The sequence below is a fragment of the Galeopterus variegatus genome, unplaced genomic scaffold (genome assembly GCF_000696425.1).
Source record: "Galeopterus variegatus unplaced genomic scaffold, G_variegatus-3.0.2 Scaffold3166, whole genome shotgun sequence".
Lineage (NCBI taxonomy): Eukaryota > Metazoa > Chordata > Mammalia > Dermoptera > Cynocephalidae > Galeopterus > Galeopterus variegatus.
Genome location: NW_007729277.1, coordinates 30,837 through 48,031, shown reverse-complemented (window position 1 = coordinate 48,031; position 17,195 = coordinate 30,837). Strand labels below are relative to the sequence as shown.

Here is a 17,195-nt window from a genome sequence, read left to right as displayed (position 1 = left end):
CACACAAGCTTCCAAAACTAAACCAAGAAGATATAGAAAACCTGAACTCGCGGTTTAAGTAGAAAGACACTGGGGTGCTGGGGAGAGGTTCCTCGGGGTCTACACACCCCATGGCTCAGCCTGCTTTCGAGGCGATCGCGGGGCCGCGTTTGGGAAAGAAGAGTTAGAAAAGCTGAGGTTGCATCGGAGCCCTTATTTTTCCTTAAAAAAAAGAAAAAGAAAAAAAGAAGAAAGACCGGGGGTGTTGTTTTCTTCGTGCGCGCGTCAGTTTCCTCCCCGCGCCCGCTGGAAGCTGGCACTCGGCGTTTACACTTGCCCAGCAGCCGAATTAGAGCGACCGCCTGTGTCTTTCGCCCACGCAGGGAGTCATATAGCCCAGAAAAAACTTCCCGGGACTTTTAGCCTGTCCCAAGGAAAAAAAAAAAAAAATTGGAAACATACCCACATGCAAACAGCTGGAAGAGCTAAAATCAGAAACCACTAACCGCCACCGGAGCGCAGTGCACGAAGGGGTTTAGTTCGGTTTATTTCAAGACGCTTCATTTAACAGCCCCTTGGTTACTGTGCATTTGCCACCCAGCGCCTACGCCGGGGGGTCTGCCAGGGTCGGCGTGCTGTGACAGGAAAGTGACGTTTGTCAGAGATGGGACTCACATGGCTAGAGCGCTAATTTTTATTTTTTATTTTTAAATCGTTTCTGTTAGGGCAACCCCGTCCGCATCGATACCGAATGATCCGAGGTCCGAGATGAAACGCTTTTGAAATTGAGTAGCAAAAAATGACTCTTATTTGCAGATTAGGGTGCCGGGGTTAATAGTTCTATGAGCCATTTCATCTAATTGGGCTTTTTTTTTTTTTTTTCTTTCGAAATTTCCTTTTCAGTGTTGAAAATTAAAAGAAAAATTAAGCTTAAATTATACTAGGACAGAAGGTATCTGTAAGAAGATTGAGGTGGTTTTTTCCAAGTCGGATTATATCCCAAGGAGAAAAGAAAAAAAAAAAAAAAAAAAATTTGAAAACTATTTGGCTCTTTCAGTTTGTCAGTTTTCTGCTTAGGAGACACCGAGAGGATGAAGGATGACTGGGCTTTTTACAGAGTAAGGGGGAATGTAGCGTTGGCCCACTGGGAGGACATGATAAATGCCTTGCTGATGACTATTTGATACAGCAGCCTCTCCCCACCCACGGGTCCCCTTAGCACCACTTAACCAAGGGAGTGATTTCCCCGTAGGTAATTAAAGATCTGTTTTAGATAGGGATATGAATAGGAACATTTCATTATCATATTAACCAATTACAGAATCCCGCTGATTAAAATCAACATTTAGATCAAATGTTGAACGTGAAATTGTTTTGTTTCAGTGGACACTGTGTTTTTCTGTTTGTTTGTTTTTTATTTGCCTTAGACCCCAGGGTATATGTATATTTTTTTATTTGGTGGATACTGTGTTTTGCTCAAAACAAAGTTTCCATTGGACTATAAACAAGAAAAGGCACTGAAATAGCCAAAGAATATTTTATATTAGATATTTTGGAAATATCTAGCCAAGCAAAAAAACCTTTGCAATATTATGTTTACTGTTTGCATAGTTTTTTTTTAAAAAAAAAAAACACGTTAAATTTAACTATAGGACATGAATAGAATTGAAGTAGTTTGGCAAGATTTCAGTATTGTACTTTAATCACAAACTTAACCGTATAATGGGCAGGGAATCCTGCCTGTATGGGGGTGATACTTAAATCACTGCATCAGAAGGGAATATATTTTCTGTTTGCTTCCTTTTCTTCTTGATTTGCCTCTTTCACTTTTTGTCTGGGGTTGATTGGGGGAGCGATTTTGACCAAATGCATATCATACAGAGTTTCGTAAGATTTTGGTGAACCAATTATTACACAATTGACAAAATAAACCTGGAATGTTTATAAGCAACCCTTAAGAGTTTGCCCTCCTACTTTACAAAGCAATTGTCAGGGGAATTTTTAGTAAGCACCCTTTGTTTGTCCTTCCTGACACAACGCATCCAGTAGATTATGCATGTTTGTGTCTCTTCTTTTTTAGACCAGATGTGAAATGGAGAAGTATCTGACACCTCAGCTTCCTCCAGTTCCTATAATTCCAGAGCATAAAAAGTATAGACGAGACAGTGCCTCAGTCGTAGACCAGTTCTTCACTGACAGTGAAGGGTTACCTTACAGTATCAACATGAACGTCTTCCTCCCTGACATCACTCACCTGAGAACTGGCCTCTACAAATCACAGAGACCATGCGTAACACACATCAAGACAGAACCTGTTACCATTTTCAGCCACCAGAGTGAGACGACTGCCCCTCCTCCGGCCCCGACCCAGGCCCTCCCTGAGTTCACCAGTATATTCAGCTCCCACCAGACCGCAGCTCCAGAGGTGAACAATATTTTCATCAAGCAAGAACTTCCTACACCAGATCTTCATCTTTCTGTCCCTCCCCAGCAGGGCCACCTGTATCAGCTACTGAATACACCGGATCTAGATATGCCCAGTTCTACAAACCAGACAGCAGTAATGGACACTCTCAATGTTTCGATGTCAGCTGCCATGGCAGGCCTTAACACACACACCTCTGCTGTTCCGCAGACTGCAATGAAACAATTCCAGGCCATGCCCCCTTGCACATACACAATGCCAAGTCAGTTTCTTCCACAGCAGGCCACTTACTTTCCCCCGTCACCACCAAGCTCTGAACCTGGAAGTCCCGATAGACAAGCAGAGATGCTCCAGAATTTAACCCCACCTCCATCCTATGCTGCTACAATTGCTTCTAAACTGGCAATTCACAATCCAAATTTACCTGCTACCCTGCCAGTTAATTCGCAAAACATCCAACCTGTCAGATACAATAGAAGGAGTAACCCTGATTTGGAGAAACGACGCATCCACTACTGCGATTATCCTGGTATGTGATCTTACCTGGTTGAAGCATCAGTAGATGTAGTTTGTGTGTGTAGTTGTATGTGTGCGTGCACACCTGTTTCAACCTCAGGCTTTAAATTTACATATGAAAGTTGCCCTTGAGAGTAAAAAAAAAATCACCTACTTTGTTCTCTTTCATATTACATCTCTGTGCTTTACCCTGGTATGTAACCAGTTAGTTGCCTATTACTTATTTTATGTATTAAAATGTATAGAATATTCTAAGAAAAAGTTACCTGGGACTTTTTTCTCTTTAATATGAAATAAAATATGTATTTCTAATATATGTCATTTAGAATTATGCCAGAGTTATTTTAAGATAGCAATCTGATAAATTGCAGCTTTTAATTCTAGATTAAGTGCTCTGGAAAGAGATTAGGGTAGGGGAAAAATAAAATATGGTAATGAAGTGGGGTTGTAGACAGCTAGCCTTGATGGTAGGTACAAGACCAGCTTTTAATTCTAGATTAAGTGCTCTGGAAAGAGATTAGGGTAGGGGGAAAATAAAATATGGTAATGAAGTGGGGTTGTAGACAGCTAGCCTTGATGGTAGGTACAAGACTGACTGAAGCATAGATTTAAAGATGGTCTGATAGCATGTGAGCATGTGCTCATTCTGGAATGAGATACATGGCCCGAAATATAAATTGATGACAGTAATGAATATATCTACAAGTTGCTGGCATAAGCTAGTTTATGATTAATATAGGGCATAATTTATTGATTATGGTACATGATATGGCATGACATGCTAAATAAAGAAAACAAGAAATGTAGGAGTCCCAAAAATTACAGTCGTCTTGGATAATGGCTTAGCATTGTCAGCAATAGAGCCATTAAAAGTTTTGAAACTATACAATATAGTAGCTTTTAAATCACTGAAGTATGTGTTACTAGAATACAGCACTTACTAGAATATAAACATTTTCCATTTGTAGTTTGCCTTGATCACCTGTGTTTTTTTTCTGCTAAAGTGATACATAAAACAAATCACTTTATGCCTTTAATAAGGTAATGGGGGAGCGATCTTTTAAAACGGAAGCTTCAAATATGTTGTCCAGCATGAGAAATTTCTTCTTTAAAGCCAGATTTTAAACACTGAATCATCAAATGTAAGGATTTCAAAAGGATCTCCAAAATGACAAGCTGTTCTTCCTCTCCTTCTATATTTTAGGTTGCACAAAAGTTTATACAAAGTCTTCTCATTTAAAGGCTCACCTGAGGACTCATACTGGTATGTAATTTTCTTGTTAATTCTGTGAGTTGTGTAAATAGTGTAAGTGGTATTCATCTTTTTAAAAGCCAACATGTGTTTGATCTTTTCTTTCTTCTGTCAACTTTTATTTTTTAATGGCCTACCTTTTCAGCACTGGCTTGGTTCAAAATTCAGTTCCATGAGAAAGTCTGGTTCCAGGAAGGCTGATGGTCCCTCACTAAAGCCTTGCCCTGTTACCTCCCTTAGAATTAATTACCCCAAAACATAAACAGCAATGTTTACTAATGGATTTTAAAACTTTTAATGGCACTGCTATTCCTGTCTTCAAGGAAAAAAAATATAATTAATTTTCTTCCTCTGTAGCAAATCATTTTGCTTTGATAAAGCCATTTTAAACACCAAAAACCTTTCCATTTAGTATGTATAGCATAACTGGATAATATGTTATCTCTAGTTTCACCTTCAGCTTAAACTGTGTTTAGCATGTTTTCTGTGTCCAATGAAAGGTAGGGCTGAAATTTCAGTGTTAAAATGAGGCAGTCAAAAATGGGGTTATGGTTGGAAAGTTATTTTACACCCTACCCCAGCCCACACTCAATGTATTTGAGAGACTTCATTTTTATTCTAGTATATGTTTCATCGCTGTTTAAAATGAGCTTTAATGTTCAGTCCCTTCAATTTTATAAATATTATTTTGTTTAATCTATAGCAATCATTTTTAAGAGCTTTTTAATTTAATTTTTATTTATTTATTTTTTTAAAAGATGACTGGTAAGGGGATCTTAACCCTTGACTTGGTGAGCTAACTGGCCATCCCTGTATAGGGACCCAAACCTGTGGCCTTGGTGTTATCAGCACCACAGTCTCCCAAATGAGTCATGGGCTGGCCTAAGAGCTTTTTAATTTTAAAACTTTATATCAGAATACATTTTAAGATGAAACTAGGTAGGATACTTTAAAAACCTCCAAATACCCCAAATAATATATAGAGGGTAACTATTTGTAATTTTCTTAAAAGAACAGCCCTAAAGGAAGGAACTAATATAAAGTGCTTGTTTTTTTCTCGATAAATACAGCCTTACCTAAAGTTCAAAGAATAAGTTTGCTAATAAAAGCAATGACCTAGCAAAATGTATTATTCCATCATTGCTATGGAAACCAAAGTATTCAACAGTTCCTTTGAATGGGTTGTTGGATTAGTGAGAGGACTTGAATCTCCCCAGGCTAGATGTTACTATGGAAATTGAGTTTTGATAAATGAAGTAGTTATCTCTAACTGCTGCATTAAAAAGTAAAAGCCTTTGAACAAAGGTCAGTGCTGAGATAGAGCCCTGAGAGGAATATGGTTGCAGATATTTTGTATGTATGTTAGGACATATTGCTTGATATCCCAGTGATAAACACTTACTAAAATCCAAATAGTCTTCGTTACAATGTGGTAGATTCAAAGGCTTTTTGAGAAACTGCTTTTAAAGAAAAGACGTCTTATGTATTTATCTGTGAAATGAATGGGTTATTTTGGCCTGAGGTTTTTAGATATAGACAAATTTATTATATATGGAAAGATTCTACAGAAACAGCCCAAGGTAGAAATTATGTTTGTAGGCAAACACTCACAGAAGAATTAAGTATATAATAAAGGCTTCAATTTAAAGTTCTCAAAAAACAAATGACAACTGCCAGGAAAATATTTCATATGTAAAACTAAAATACTCTTTTTCAGGATATATGTTATATTAAGGAAACTCTGAAAATGGGTTTTTACCTGAATTTTTGATTAAGGGGAAGTGGAAATAACTTGGAAACATTCGAACTATTGTTTTTTTCGCTTTTGGAAGGCCTTGAAATGGGAGGTAGGAAGGAGGGAACACATTTTCATAGGGTTAAAGTCTCCTAATAAAAGAAGAGTACGATTGCATATAACGATGTAATCAACTGCTTATTGCAGGGATGTTGTCTGACCATATCTAAATAGCCTTTCAACCCCTGTCAGGGTTTAGTGCTTTGAACACTTATACCTGGGATTCTGGAACTTGACCTGCTGGCAAAGAAATTTAATAGTGAGTTGTCTTAACAATGCTTAGACTAATAAAAACAGACTAAAAAGAGAACCTAGGCCTAGTTTGGGTCCCATGCATAGACTTTTTCACCTGATCGTAAACATCGTGGCCTTCAACATCTAATGAGTGAGACCATGTAATCCAGTTTAATAAAGTTTTGTTTGATAGTCTTTCAAATGCCTTGGGGAAGGTTTGTAGCAGACTTGTTCATCTGGCTAAACCCGTTCTTAGGTAATCATAGAGCACTGAGGTTATTTTCTCCCCGTTTCTAGTTTCTAGACAATGCCTTTTAAAATTACCTGTCCTCTCTCATGGTATCCTACCCACCCTGCCCAGTGTTTTTAAATGACTGTATCCCAAGCCAGTAAAGGTTTCGTGTTTTTTGTTTTTCTTTTTTCTTCCTTTTAAGGCCCAGGTAGATGAAACCCTTTTTCTAAATTACTTCTCTCATTTAATAGCTTTTTTTGGTTTCCTGTCTGTCCCCCTTCCTCCCATATGGACAATTTTATTAAGGGACTTTGAAAACTGTATGACTGTGTTGATCTTGTTTTTGATGGCATAAAGTAAATTACTTTTTAAATGATTGCTGCTTTGCAGGCAGAATGTGAAGCACCCTAGCATTTCTTTGGAAAATAATTGTTAATTGCTTAAAAATGTAGTTACCTTATGTTTTAAAAATGATTTAAGCAATTAAAATAACCTGCGTTGGAGTTCTGTTTAATTACTTATTCCGGATTTTTGGACTGTAAATGCTTCTTTAACTTGGGTTGCAAATTGAACCTAAGCAAATAGTCTTTCCAAAACAGAACTTTTTTTTTTTTAATGCGGGATGAAAGAGTAGAAGATATATCCATTTCTTGACCCAGAAGTGTTATAGTATTCAAGTTTTGTAAGTTCATACTTTGATTTTTTTTCCTTTTTTGGGTGGCTGGCTGGTACAAGGACCAAACCCTGGCCCTTCGTGTTAGCAGGAATGCTCTAACCACCTGAGCTAACTGACCAGCCCATACTTTAATTTCTTTATTAGGAAAGCATAGATAAATAATACAAAGTTATTTCATCTTCGTATGGTTAGATAGAATACCTGAAGCATAACTTGCCTCTATTTTAGGGAATAATTATATTTCATTTGTATCTGTATATACACAAGATGGCATACTTATAGTCCTATAGAGGCACCCGTATATGGGCGTTTGGACATTTGTATGTATTATTTGTTATATGTGTGTGTATACATATTTATCATGCCTCCAGTTAGAAATAATTATAAGGGCCTGTGCCCATTGCCATCATTCTAAAGTTGCTCCCAACCAACCACCTTTAAAAAAGAGATTCATATATCATTCTGTCCTTTTAAATCAACATGACTAATAAACTGCCTACTGAAACCAGCATTATAGTTTTTAAGAAGTTAAAATGCAATAGAAGAAAATATTGACTATATTCAAAGAAAATTTTTCAAGAAATTTAAAAAGTCCTTGCTTTCCAAAGAAAAAACTCTGAAAAAGTAAATGTGAACTCAGTAAAGATGTTTGAAATCTTAGTGGTTTTTATGGGTGGATGTGCACTTAAAGAACATGCTAATGCTGTTGGGAAATCAGTGTATGATAACATTTTTAGATCATTTATCAGTCTGAGCTATCTGGAACAGGGCTGAAAATTATCAGTTGTACAGAGAAAGTTACACACACTTGGCTCAAGTGTCCCTCAAACCCAGATTCCACACGCTGACTGTCCTGCGTACACCACAGGCTGATAGAGGAAAAGAACAATTTGAAACACCCCTGCAAAAGAAAATGGAAACATTATACAAATAACATAGGGACACAATGGTATCCATGAGTAAAGCACCTTATGCATGATTCCCTGTTTAAGGAAGAATTCCACATTAAGTCTTGGAAAGATTTTTAGCCCAAGCCTCGTTGTAAAGGGGGTAAATTTCCATGTTCTGCCTTATCTTGCTTATGCAGAATACTTTATTTCTTTATGGCATTCACAGTTGAGATGTTACTGTGTATACTTTTAAAACACATCATCTCTACTTGGGGTTTGCTGCTAAGTATATTAATTTTAGTTTCAGTTTGGGTACTAAAAAATTCTCAGGTATAAATTTCCGGTCTAGTTCTTTGTTCCACATTAACAATCCATTGAATGTATTAGGCATAGATTTTGATTTTAGAATATTGAAAATGTTGACAACAAAGATACTGTCATTGCAGACACTTCTCCACTAAAAAGAATATTCAAAATGTTGTGAATATAAGTTACTCCTTCTTTTGAGAACTGTGGAAAAGGAGGGAAAGGCTTTTTAAAAACAGTATAGGAAAGATTTCATTTCAGGCCTTAATGGATGAAGATGATACAGTTTGGATCTAGAGATAGATCATTATTGGTTAAATGTGTACCCTGTTTTATTGGTACAGGTAACATAGGGAAAAAAATGTTTTGCAGGATGAGATTTAGTACTCAGTGATTTTTTGAGTCTATAAGAGGGTACTTCAAAAAAGTTCTTGGAAAAATGGAATTGAAAGAATGTGAATCTTTCCGTGAACTTTTTGAAGTACCCTCATATTTGAAAACTATGCAGGAAAAAGTATCACATTTAGCCTTTAATGTTAAATGTTACTAGTTAAACATCTCAAATTATTTTCAATATTTTATTTTCATTTGCAGCTTTGAAACTTATTTTCTATATTGACAATTTCAGGCCTATGTAAAAACAAACAAACAAAAGTTGTGGCTTAAGAGACTTGCTGGTTCAGACCCCAGAAGAGGCATTTATGAGCATGAAAGCTTAGAAACAATTTCTTTTAAATGACTCACTGGGAAGATTAAACTTTGCTTCTAGGACTTGTTCTTTCATCTGAAAAACATTTACATAGGAAATTGATTAAACATTGTTTTGAGATGATAAAGCTTATCAAAGGTTAAGAAGTATAATTTGATCCAGCAAACATTTTTGACTGATTATTGTAGAGAATCCGAAGACGAATACTCTCCTGCCCTTTTGTTCTTAAACTAGTGGGATAAGATAGTTCATAAATAGATTAAATAGAATTGCTGAGGTCGAGATAGAAACGGTCAGCTGTGCGAAGACGAATACTCTCCTGCCCTTTTGTTCTTAAACTAGTGGGAGAAGATAGTTCATAAATAGATTAAATAGAATTGCTGAGGTCGAGATAGAAACGGTCAGCTGTGAAGGTAGAGGGAATGTAGAGAGTAAGGTTTTTAAAAAAAAAAAGTAACAATTTAATCACCCAAGAATTTTACTTTGGAGATATTTTTTGTTCTATAGAATGTAGTAGCTGTTTACTTGATGACCCACATCTTTTCTGGTGAAAGATTAGAAACAAAGTAATGTCCTACTTCAGTAAAAGTATCTCTGCAGCAGCATTCCTATTCCGTCAGCCTGTATTATTTATATTCAAGGATCTCTAACAACTCTGATTAAGGATGAGTTACTGTTTTTGAAGTGCACAGTAGATAACTTTTACTTAAAAACATCTACATAAAATAAATTTTTTGGCTACTTTATAAAAAGCAAATCTTTGAGTTGGGAGGAATCTACTGGTCAGGGTAACCATGTTAAGTGCAAATTAAAAGAAAGAATATCACGACTCATTTAGTGCTAGAATAAATGTAAATGGAGGATTTCTCTATTCTGGTTAAAAAAAAGAAAAGGTAAAATATTTCATTGACACTTTGCTTTTTTGTTTGTTTTTAAAGTCAGTTGGGGCTCTTATTACAGGAAAGTGAATCTGAGTGTTGTCTTTTTGTCAGGAGACTCAAGAATTGGTATTTCATTTCATTAACCCTGTTAATGACAGAGCTGTTCCTCATTGTGTTTGTGGAGAAGCCTGAGAAGTAGCTTGGGGGTTCAGAGGTTCACCCTGCTGGGATCTAGACCGCAAGTGTAACTCCTGGCAGTAGGCTTCCACCCATCGCTTCTTTGGGTTTGGCAGATCAGTGTTGTCAGGCCTTGAGAGAAGTCCCTCACTGCTTTTGACTGGGGGCTGTAGAAATTCTTGGTTTTCCTGAAGCTCAGTCCAGTTCTGTAAAAGATAATATACATAGAGTTTATTTATCCCTGTACAACTTCAGGATGGAGAATAGCTGATTCTGAATATTGTCTCCTGAAGATGCTGAAAACATGGTTTACCTAAATGTAAATGGTTTACCTAAATGCAGATTATCCTTGGTGGTCCCAGGAGGGGCAGAGCCAGGCAAAGCCCAAGCCCTGCTGCAGGTGGGGCTGTGGGAAAATTAGGCAAGCTGACAGTCTTACACTAGCCTCTTTTTTGTTGTTGTTTTCTGTTTTATTTTCTTGTTTTAGGTAAGGGGATCCAAACCTGTTGACCTTGGTATTATAGCACCATGCTCTAACCACTGAGAAAACCAGCCAGCCACACTAGCCTCTAGCTTCTTATACCTTCCTTCCTTTTTGTTAATGAAAATAACAGAGCTGGTCAGACTTTCACCACACGTGGTTGGTTCAAAGATGCACTAGGAAAAGTGTGGCGTCACGGAGGAAATATTAGACAGTTTCTACTCTTAGGGATCTAGTTAAGAAGGCAAAATACAGCTATTTGAAGCCTTCATAAAGCAATATATGTGCAAGTGCAAATCAATAGTTCAAAATGAGTTTAAATAATGAAGATACAGAGATGTGGAATGATCTCAAGGTCTGTTCAGAGATGTTCTAGAAGAGGTAAGGTGAAATGAATTTTAAAGATAGTGATAAACATGAATTGACAGATATGAGAAAGAAGGGAATTTCTTATGCAATACATCGTCTTAATTAATCAGTTTCCTTAAAGTGGGCACATTTCTGACAGGGGTACTGTAACTTGTAAATATGAGATGCATTTGCAAATGCTAATGATACTATTTGAAATGGACCTTCTGTTTTGAGTATAGGAGATCTGCTACAATGAGCTGTAATAAGATTTTTTAAATGGAAAATTACTGGCATAAATATATAAAAATAATGAATTAGTGAGATAAAATTATCCCATTTATCCGTTAATCTTAGATATCTAAATAACATTTTCCTATGGACTTTCTTTAATCATTGTTTTCCTATTTTTTCCCTTTTTGATTATTAGAAGCAAATCCAATATTGAACCTGTTTCAGATTCCATAAATTGACTCTAAATTCCATAAAAGCTCATTTTGAGCTGCAAGGACTCTTAAGTTCTAAGAGTTTAAATTAAGTGGTATTGAAATAATTTATTCCACTTTAAAAGTTTGTGTGGTTTAGGTTCTCAGAAGAGGATACAGATTTTAAGTTCTTTGAGACCAGAGATCAAGTCTTATTTGTATTTTGTAAGGCATTTAGTATACATTATACTGTCTCTAATTCTGATGGTTTTTAGTTTTTATCTTTATCAGATATTATTGATTGTCTTTTAGTTATCAGCAAGGAAACAGATGTGCAAATTTGCTATAGTAAACTTTTAAAAAGTTACATAAAATAACTATACTAAGAAATATTTCCACCTGCCAGTTTTTTCTTTTGATAAAAGAGTTATGTAGACTATCTTAGGGAAAGGCCTTGGTATGAATCTATTAAATATGTTCAGCAGAGCAGAGAAACTCCCATTGTGGTAGGTTCAGAAATCATTTTTTTTAATCTGTTCTTCAGAGGAGGAAAAATAGCTAATTTTTTAGTTTGTCAGTAAAGAGTTTTTGAATACTTTACAGCTAACCCACTGAAATTCACTTAGTCTGGGGGCAAGGAACCATTATTAGGGGATATTTGGAGATTGCCAATACTAGTATTGAACAGTTTTCGGAACCACTGAAGTCTGGAAGGTGGATCTTTACTGAGGTCTGGCTCTGCCAGGGTGTTCTCTCTGCTTCAGACAGTGCAGGGTTTAAGGTTTGCTGTGAGTCCACTAAGCTACTCCTTAACTGACTTTCACAAGTGGCTTGAGAATCTGTAAATAAATTTGAACAATATGTACGTGTTTCTTAAATCATTCAAAGAGAGTGTGTCAGTGTTGGCTAATGGAAGATTTAAGTGGGACATTAAGGGAAAGTGGCAGACCAAGATTCTTAATGTAGAGTTCATCATTTTACTTCTAAATAATGGGGTTATTAGGGGGTATTAAGTGAGATAATGAGAAGTACCTAGCTCTGGAGTATGTGCTCAATGGATTTGCCTGCTCCCCTCTTTCTTTCCTGGCAATGTTTCTGCTTAACATTTTTATAAAATTTGTTAATGGATAGCATGTATGTTTAACTTGAGCTTTTTTTTTTTTTTTTTTTTAAAGATTAGGGATTCCTAGGAAAATATTTGTACAATTTAAAATAGAATAAGAAAATGCATACTTTATTTGAGATAAAGTTGAAGCTTGTTTTCCTTGCTATGCAAACTTGTCACTTTTTTCTTTTTGCCTTTGGAAAGTTTCACATTAACAGCATGAGAACTTAAAAATACAGTTGATGTTGAAAGAGCTTAACTAAATATTTTAAATTGGTGGTATTGGAAAGAGATTCTGTAAAAAACCAATTAAACTTTTGAAAGCTCTATCCTGTTGAAATATAACTTAAAGGAAGTCAGTTTGGTTTCCCAGAAGTACTGTGCATAGTGTTTCTGGCTGAGGAAGAAAGGCCCAAGTCTGCTGTTTGGCCAGAAATTGGGTACCAGCTTCCTCTACGATGTTTTACTTGAACAGTGTTGACACTTGAACAAATCCCATAGAAACTGCCTCAAGTGGGGAATAGCCGTCCTTACTTTCATAGTAAGACTTGGCCCCAATAACTAACACTTCAAACACTGGTAGTATTCTTGGCTGAATAATCTATAGATGTGCATAAATTGAGAGCAAAACCCCAAATGTTTTAGGAACTTTAATGGCTACCGTATTTCAACCAATCAGTAAAGTAAACTTTTAAAAATATTGGTGCAGTTTATTGCTTCGCAGCCAATAAAAATAGTGAACAAAAAGAGTCTAGTGTCCCTTGTTTCTTAAATAAACTCTGAAAATTCAGTTCTCCTGTATTTAATTATTAAATTCAAAAGACTAGAATGCTTTCTTTTAAAATTGGGACACTTTAGGAATTCTTTTCCTTGCCCCTAACATCAGAAATAACTTTCTGTTTCCATTAAATGATAGTATTCAATCAATATGTTTGTTTCTGTGATTTAAGAAATACTTCTGTGCAAAATTATTTTTTTTGTTTTATTTACATCTACAAACATAATAGCTACATTTACTACTGGTATTAAAATGTTTCTTTGTGTCAAATAGATTTTTTATAAATGTAAGGGAAAGAAAAGCAATTTATTATGTTGCTTAAAAGCTTTGAGTGTATTAGGTTAAATTCCTAGTTAGAATTTCCTATGGGGGGTAGAGGAGAAGACTTCCAGAATGAAGTGTGCACTTTTAAAATGGAGTGAAAGGAACTAAAAGAATTAAAATTAATTAAAAAAATTTTTTTGAAAGTCTGTCTTGGGTTGGAGCCAGAAGAGAGGAGAGTAGCAAGGTAACTTGGGGATGTGTCCCAAAGGTATATTTTACACACATAAGCCCCATGAGGCTGGACATTTTTTTTTGGTTCACTGGTGTATCCCAAGCATTCAGGACAGTACATGGCCTATAATAGACATTTGGCAAATTGTTTATGGAATGAATTTTGATAATTTTTTTGGTCCAGTACTTGACAAAGAAAAGTTAAATGCGCATATCAGCAAATGTTAGCATTGTTAGTTATTTCATGGTCTGACTCTTACCAATGTGAAGTTATTAGTGCCTGACTTTGATCCGGGTAAGGAATTTATCAAATATCAAATGCACAGAGCTTTGAAACCAACTTTACAATTTTTCTGACTTTGGTTTGTTTCAATCTGAAAAGAAAGTGAGTATGCACGTGTGTGCAAGCGAGAATCTCAAAGAGCAAATGCCCTACTAGTTCATTTTGGAGACCATGTGTTCGAGGGAACTGGTCTCTGTGCTGGAAGCTTCACTCTGGCTAATTTAGAAACATCTAGGACCAGTTTTGAATTAAAGATCATAATTGTAGTACATGAAATTGATTGTGTAGGTGATCTGTGCAGCTTCCTCATGAGTGGCCCCCGCATTTTTTCCCTCCCCACCCATCTTATAGCCATTAGTCCTATAATAATTTGGTTTGGGTTTGTTGATGTAGAAACTGTATTCACACAATATGATAAAGCCACTGAAGTTCATCTAGTCCTGTGATGGATTCATTTGTGCAGGAGAACAGAAAAATAAGACCACTGCTTCATTTAGCATTTGTCTAAAATTTGCCATTCTTCAGTTCTTCAACGGCACCCAAAATGCTTAGTTCTTTCTGTATAATTAGAGGTTAAATACCATTCTATGAAGCCACTCTCCTGTAGATGACTTTGAGGGGATTTAATATTTATTTCATTCATAGTGGAACTCACGAGCTTTCCTTCCCTGCCTGGCCCATGATTTGCAAACAGTTCCAATCTCAGGTGGTCCTCTGCGATGTCTGTCTCCGAGCAGACCACCTCACCTCCTTTGTTCGTTGTCACAGGTGAAAAGCCGTACAAGTGCACCTGGGAAGGCTGCGACTGGAGGTTTGCACGCTCGGACGAGCTGACCCGCCACTACCGGAAGCACACGGGCGCCAAGCCGTTCCAGTGCGGGGTGTGCAACCGCAGCTTCTCGCGCTCCGACCACCTGGCCCTGCACATGAAGAGGCACCAGAACTGAGCTGCCGCCCGTGCACCTGACTCCGGCGCTCCGCACGCCATCGGGCAGCCTTTTAAACCACAAACTTAACTCTTCATATAAAAAAAGAAAAAGAAAACAAAAAACTGGAAATGTATATTTTGTATATTTAAGAAAACAGGGAATACATTGTATTAATACCAAAGTGTTTGGTCGTTTTCAGAATCTGGAATGCTTGCTGTAATGTATACGGCTTTACTCAAGCAGATTTCATCTCATGACAGGCAGCCACATCTCAGCGTGGGTCAGGGATGGGGTGGAGGGTGCGTGTGCGGGGTTTTTACCTAGGCACCATCATTTAATGTGACAGTGTTTAGTAAACAGATCGGTTGGCAGGCACTGGAAGAAGGGTGGATTGTATGTCAAGATTTTACTTGACTTGGAGGTAGTTTCTTTCAATATTAGATAATTCCTTGGAGGAGGTATCACAGTGTACCTGACAATTCACAAATAGCCATTGAACAAATGTGTGGTTTTTGTTTTTTTTTATATGAGTTGCCTATATTTGCTATTGAAAATTTTGTAAATATGCAAATCAGCTTTATAGGTTTATTACAAGTTTTTTAGGATTCTTTTGGGAAAAAATGATGATTCTTTTGAAAATAACCATGAATACATTTACAGTTAGAATTTGTGGTAAGATACCTCTCAATGTTAACCAAATTCATTTATTTAGGGGGGAGGAATAATCATACAAATGAACTTTAAAAGCAAATTTCGTGCACTGATTAAAATAGGATTGTTTATTTTAAATACAAAAGACATTTTATATGAATTGTAAACTGAAGAGCTTAAAGATAGTTACAATATACAAAAGTTAAACCTCTTACAATAAGCTAAAGACAGTATCATTTTTTAAAAGAAGGACTTATGTTGTTTTCACACAGCAATGTTGAATTTATGATGCAGTTTTCATGTACGGAAACGTTGAATTTATGATGCAGTTTTCATATATCGAGATGTTTGCTTGTGCAGTACTGTTGGTTTAATGACAATTTATGTGGATTTTGCATGTAATATACAGTGAGACACAGTAATTTTATCTAAATTACAGTGCAGTTTAGTTAATCTATTGTTAATAATGACTCAGTGTCTGCCTTTAAATATAAATGATATGTTGAAAACTTAAAGAAGCAAGTGCTACATATATGCAATATAAAATAGTAATGTGATGCTGATGCTGTTAACCAAAGGGCAGAATAAATAAGCAAAATGCCAAAAGGGGTCTTAATTGAAATGAAAATTTAATTTTGTTTTTAAGATATTGTTTATCTTTATTTATTTTGTGGTAATATAGTAAGTTTTTTTAGAAAACAATTTTCATAACTTGATAAATTATAGTTTTGTTTGTTAGAAAAGTTGCTCTTAAAATGTGTAAATAGATGACAAACGGTGTAAATAATTTTGTAAGAGGCTTCAAAATGTTTATACGTGGAAACATACCTACATAAAAAGCATAAATCGGTTGCTGTTTTGCTTCTTTTTCCCTCTTATTTTTGTATTGTGGTCATTTCCTATGCAAATAATGGAGCAAACAGCTGTATAGTTGTAGAATTTTTTGAGAGAATGAGATGTTTATATATTAACGACAATTTTTTTTTGGAAAATAAAAAGTGCCTAAAAGATTCATGTCGTGACTTTGTTTACCCACAATAGCAAGAATAATTGGCAAATTCCATTCCCAAATCTAGTTATTTAAAGGGGTCTGATCAGGGCAGTTAATGAAAAACCAATTTCTAGGCATTCTTAGAAGAGCCACATTGAACCAATACCTACACTGAACATAAGAGAGAGATTCATTTTTAAAATATAATTGGTAGTATAAAGGGAGGCATAGGTTGGCCTGTTAGCTTAGCTGGTATTGTTATAACACTGAGGTCAAGGGTCAGATCCTTGTATGGGCCTCCTGCAAAAAATCAAAGGAAGGCATAATTCATGGATACTTATTTTTTCTGGCCACTACACACATACTGTATTAACACTTCAACATCAGTAGTTGAAAACACTATAGAGTTAACTTGCATGTGCTCCTTTCAGTGGCAAAACAAGAGTGGAGTTTTGCTTTTTAAAACGGAAAAAGATAATTAAAAGTTGATTTTATCCAGTAGCAACAAGCGCACCTAGATCTTGGTTTCTAATACCATTTTCCAATAAAAAGAACTGGGGCTCCTTAGAGAAATGGCTGATTCTTAGGACTGAGGTGGGAAATATACAAGATACGCCTAGAGCATCTTATGGTGCCA

General features: G+C 36.1%; 1 protein-coding gene across 1 annotated transcript; it reads left to right on the top strand.

Moving 5' to 3' along the window:
• Positions 1-2,065: 2,065 nt before the first annotated feature.
• Positions 2,066-16,191, top strand: KLF5 (Kruppel-like factor 5 (intestinal)). The gene is made up of 3 exons (XM_008584172.1): positions 2,066-2,933; positions 4,125-4,184; positions 14,756-16,191. The coding sequence occupies exons 1-3, from the start codon at positions 2,072-2,074 to the stop codon at positions 14,932-14,934; spliced, it is 1,101 nt and encodes a 366-aa protein (XP_008582394.1). The 5' UTR covers positions 2,066-2,071; the 3' UTR covers positions 14,935-16,191.
• Positions 16,192-17,195: the final 1,004 nt, after the last annotated feature.

Excerpts from the sequence above, each read along its gene's own strand:
- KLF5 (XM_008584172.1), top strand. The coding sequence starts at position 2,072 with ATGGAGAAGTATCTGACACCTCAGCTTCCTCCAGTTCCTATAATTCCA. Across the intron at positions 2,934-4,124 it reads CCACTACTGCGATTATCCTG|GTTGCACAAAAGTTTATACA; the intron begins GTATGTGATCTT and ends TCTATATTTTAG. Across the intron at positions 4,185-14,755 it reads TCACCTGAGGACTCATACTG|GTGAAAAGCCGTACAAGTGC; the intron begins GTATGTAATTTT and ends TCGTTGTCACAG.